The following is a 5,313-nucleotide window of genomic DNA, read 5'->3' on the forward strand; positions in this document are numbered from 1 at the left end:
GGAACCAGAGTTCCCCTTGCACTTTTTGTTCGATTGAGGAGACTTTTCTTCCTCTCTTTTCCTCTTTCCTTCATCGGTAACCTTCTTCGCCCTACTCCTCACAACATCCAAAGTGAGAGACAAGGATAGATCCACAGCAGATCTATAAGTGGCTGGCTTAGAGGCCTTAACGTTTCCCTTTACTTCAGGGGCCAAACCACGAATGAAACGCTCAATGCGTTTGGGCTCAGGAGTGACTAGATATGGTACAAGCCTTGACATCGAGTTAAAGCTAGTCACATAGGATCTACAATCCAGATCCTTCATTACCAGGGTGAGGAAATCAGTCTCTATCCTCTCTACCTCGTGTTGAGGACAGTAAGTGTTCTTCACCAAGTCAACAAACTTCTCCCAAGAAAGATTGTACAAATGAACCTTCCTAGTGGCCTGCACTAATGCTTTCCACCAAGTGAGGGCATCGCCCTTGAAGGATTGTGATACAAACTTCACTATATCCTCTTTAGCACATCCGCTGATGTCAATCACAGTTTCCATCTCGTCCAACCATTTCATACAATCAATTGCTCCCTTTTTCTCCTGTAAAGTCCCTCGGTTTACAGGAGACAAAGTACTTATAGGTACAACCCTTGGTGTACCTAGGAGTCAGCTCGAGGACAATCTGCCTCTTGGGCTCACTACCCTGATTGGATGAGTGCTGAGACTCACTTTTCTTATGAGTATGAGGTTGAGAATGGGATCTCAAATGAGTTTGAGACCGAGAAATACTTGGCTCCATAAACTTAGCATCCACCGCCTGAGAAACTGCCGCGGTGATCATTGCTTGCAGTTCGGCACCAGTGATATTAATCCTGATGTTGTTCCCGTCTGCAGGATGACTGTTTGCTTCATCTGAGCTAGCCATTTCTGAATACTATATCAAACAATGATGATATTTAAATTATATATATTGATTCATCGCATTGATGATCAGATGGCCATGGTATTATTATACCATTTAGACCATTTTAAGCAATAATTAAATAATCAATAGAATACAATATCCTTTATATTTATTAGACAGGGGAATTATAATTCACAACTGTCAATGTCGTAAAAGACATTTAACATTAGGCTCGTCTCGAAGGACATTTAAATAGCTTAGAAAGCTTGTCACATGGACGATTAAAAATATAACCAACGATCTTTTGGATTAGTGATCTTTTAAGGGTTGAACAAAGTTCATCGCCTTTTTGACAAGAAGTTTATAAATAGAACTTTCATTGTCATTATTACACCTTTGCTTATAAGCTTACACCTCTAATGGATCCCTTGGTGTACACATCATATTGATGTTTATTAGCCATGATTCACATTGATCATTTAGGCTACGTATAGGTGACTTGGAAAATCCAAGTACATTTTGGAAGCTTGTGTGGTTTCTCGTACCGCACAGCTAGGAATGTTAACATGTTTTCAGATGTTAACAGAGATTTACTGTCTTAAAAAGGTTGTACCATCATAGCCAGTTATTATTTTGGCTAGGTTATATCTCTAAGAATTTCTTTGGCAGATCAATTATAAATTGAAAGGATATAACATGATATAATAAAATACATATTTAAAAACCAAAGATAAACTTCATTAAACATGAAACTAGTACAAGTGCCCTAAACGGGTCTTAGAAAGAACAAACTGCCCACGCAGGGGCTACAGAAATAGGAAATAAGTCCATGCAGGGACTTTAGTACAGAAAATAAAATAATGTCCTCACAGGGACTTGATTAAAAGACAATACAAGAAAATTAAACCATCTCCTACTTCTTCTTGCCTTTAAGAAGGTTTGCCAGACCCTTCATAAAGCTACCATGCTCCTTCTTGGTTTTTCTAGAATCGTGTTCAACCTTGTCTAACCTCTCTAAGATCTCTTGAGTTTGCTGCTGCTGAAAAGAAGGAGGTTGCTGGTATGGCGGGTACTGATAACCCTGCACTGGGTATCCAGTTGGTTGAACTGGAGGGTAAGAAGAAGGGTAAAGGTGATGGTATTGTGCAGCTGTAAGGTACGGGTCTTGAGTTCCATAATCCAATGGATATCCCGATGGGTTTTCAAAAGGATTGTACCCAGAAGAACCTGGGTAAGTCGGGATTGGGTTGTCAAAACCCATAGGCGGCTGTGGTGGTGCATAAGAAGCTGGCGGAGGATCGATCTCCGACACCGCGTTCGAGGGCCCACCCATTTGGGGGTCCTCTAGAATAGGAGGGTAAGAACTCGAACCCTGAGGAGAACTAAAACGAGGTCCTCCTTGCACGGACATATGTGCATTCCTCCTTCGCCTCGGAGGCTCGGGAGGTGGCTGCGGTGGCTGCTGAGGCGGCTCCTCAACAGGAAGTGGTGGAGGTGAAACTGCTTGAAGCTGGGGTTCAACCAAAGGTGGTTGGGCTGGAGAGTTATGGTACGAAGGAGTAAAGTACCAATCATAGGTGGCCATCCTCTCCTGATATGAATCGGGCCCACGGTACAGTGATCCCTGAAATGGGGACCCACTTGATATGCTTACTGGGTGGCCCGGTGTTCTGGTATGCATCTCCGGGTCTGGGTTGTCGTCCATCTCCATTTCTTGAGAAAAATGATCCTCAGGGCCCAAAGGGTTGTAGCCAAGAAAGTCGATGACATAGTCTTTCGGATTGAACTGCGCCGGTGAGTAGGTAGAATCCGAATGGTGAAACGAATGGGAGTGCGACGAATGGTATGATTGGTGAGATTCGTGGGAGTGATGGGAGTGTTGAGAATGGTGCGAGTGTTGGGGCTCGTCTGGGATAGGCGGCCCAAAAGATGGATGGAAAGAAGGTGAAGAGCTTAACGAGACACAATGTCTCGCCGGCTCAAAGGAGTGACCCCACAGATCGTGTGAGTCAGAACTGGAAAGGGACGCAGACGGAGTGCGTCGGTGTGATGGTCCTGCTACTGATGGTCCCCCTCGAATGGGACCCTTTCCTCTACTTCTAACTCTGGGAGGCATTATAGTTAAGCTTCCTGTCAAAACAAGAAAATAAAACAAAATAAACTATAAACAGCAAAGGAAAGTTAAGAATAAATCCTAGGTCATGGCCTAGACTCGAAAGTCTAAGGAATGTGCTTATTGTGTCATTGAGATTAAACACAAAAGGTTAGTGTTTAATTCACTCAATGTTGGCTCTGATACCAACCTGTCACACCCCGATATTTTCACATATTACCGGTGGGCCCGACGGGGAGTATCATGACGTAGTTGATATCATCATTGTCAATACACACAATAATATAGCTGTTGGGATTGAACCCTACCAAAGGAACAGATAATTAAAGCCAAAACTGGATCAGAGCAGTGGATCCAGAATAAGCAGACGTTATGAATACAAGTCTCTCCCCTTGAAAGTGGTTTCAACAGCTGCTGACCTCCTATCTACCGATCATACAAACTGCTGACCTACAACTGCTGATCATGTCAAAGACTGATGAAGAACTAAAGCCCTTCTGCCCAATCTACTGCCTTGAGTCAAGCACTGCTGATCATGACAAGTACTGCTGGGTTCACAGCAGTGGAAGGATGCAGCAGTAGTTTTGTTTACTTTATGTAATGAATTGTAATATCAGTAGTTAGCATAGCAGTGTTTGTATAGGTCAGAGGTTAGAGTTTGTTAGGAGGTTAGATGTCACTTTCATGGTGATGTCAGCTTAGATGCTTCAGTGGTTTGCTCGTGCCTATAAATAGAACAGTGCTCTGTACTGTTCTATCAGCTCTTTCACCATCTTCTTCCTGCACGAACAAATACTGTGAGCTCGGGCTGAGGGGGAGTTTGTTGCATACTTGCAAATTGTAATCGTTGTTGAAATTAAATTCAATCATTCGGTTCAATGTTAAACTTGTATGTTAAAAGCATTTCTCCTGTTTGATTGTGAAAAGTTTGCTTCCATCTAAATTCCGCTGCACAACTCATTCATCTTCATCTTTATTCAAACGTAAAACACAATCAAAACCAAACTATGATCCTAATAATTGGTATTAGAGCTTCGACAGTCAAATTTGATTTAACAATCATTTTGACATAAATAGTTCAGCTCGCAATCGTTGATACTGATAGTTTGTTCATTTCGTTGAAAAACAGAGTAAGGTTTAATCACCATTAAAGTTGATTAATCAGTGCCTGTAAAACAACCAGGATGACGTCACAATCACAAGATGATAAAAATAACATTGGCTCTCTTTTCAAACCACCCATGCTTAAACGTAATGAATACAACATCTGGGAGAGAAGGATGGGTCACATCCTTGCTCAACAGAATACTGGATGTTGGAGGTCTGTTGTTTTTGGTCCTCATGTTCCTATGGTGTCAAGTGCTGAGGATGCAAAGAAGTTCGTACCTAAACCAACTGAAAACTATACTAAAACTGATTTTCAAAAGTTCGAACTCGATGCCAAAGCATTGAGTATCATAGCATCTGCATTACCAAATAAAATCTATGCTGGGTTGTTACATTGTAACAATGCCAAAGAATTATGGGATGCATTGAAGGAACAATTTGGGGGAACGGAAGAGGTTATTGAAAACAACAGGGAAGTTCTGAATCAGCAGTATGAAACATTTTGTTACATCAAGGGTGAATCATTAACCCAACAATTTGAACGTTTCAGTTGTCTCATTAGTGAACTAAGGCTTGTTAAAGTTACATTTCTGAATGCAACTCAAAATAGCAGGTTTCTTAGATCACTACCAGAGAAATGGGACACAATTGCTTTTGTCACTAGAAATTCAGCTGAGTTCAAAGATCTGACCCTGACCCAACTCCATGGTAGACTCCTGACCTATGAAAGGGAGTTAAACCAGAAAAGGAAGTTGCAAGAGTCTAGTAAAGTTGCTGATGACTATTCATTTGGTAGCACAATTCTTTTTGGTCAGGAAGAATCTGGTAGCAGTAGTAAGGATCAGAGTTATGATCATTTTATTGACATAACTGCTGGTGGAAATTTTAACAACTCTGATTCTCAGTCTGCAAATTATGCTTTCACTGCAAATTGTGAAAACCAGATGTCAGATAACTTGTGCTTTGAACTCAATGATTTGCAACACTTTGATCCCACTGACTTAGAAGAGATGGACATCTTGCATCAATTGGCTTTGATTAGTGTTAGAACAAGCAAATTCTACAAAAGAACAGGGAGAAAATTCCCAGGACTTCATGGGAATTTGAGGGTGGGGTTGGATAAATCAAAACTGAAATGTTACAAGTGCAATAGGCTAGGTCATTTTGCTAGGGAATGCAGGAGTCAAACCACTGGTCCAATAATCACTCATCC

General features: G+C 41.5%; 1 protein-coding gene across 1 annotated transcript; it reads right to left on the reverse strand.

Annotated features, from left to right (window-relative positions):
* Positions 1–1,793: 1,793 nt before the first annotated feature.
* On the reverse strand, positions 1,794–2,996 carry LOC110929468 (extensin-2-like). Its single transcript, XM_022172628.1, has one exon. It carries the CDS (start codon positions 2,994–2,996, stop codon positions 1,794–1,796), a length of 1,203 nt encoding a protein of 400 aa, XP_022028320.1.
* Positions 2,997–5,313: the final 2,317 nt, after the last annotated feature.

The sequence above is a fragment of the Helianthus annuus genome, chromosome 1 (genome assembly GCF_002127325.2).
Source record: "Helianthus annuus cultivar XRQ/B chromosome 1, HanXRQr2.0-SUNRISE, whole genome shotgun sequence".
NCBI classification, from domain to species: Eukaryota; Viridiplantae; Streptophyta; class Magnoliopsida; order Asterales; family Asteraceae; genus Helianthus; species Helianthus annuus.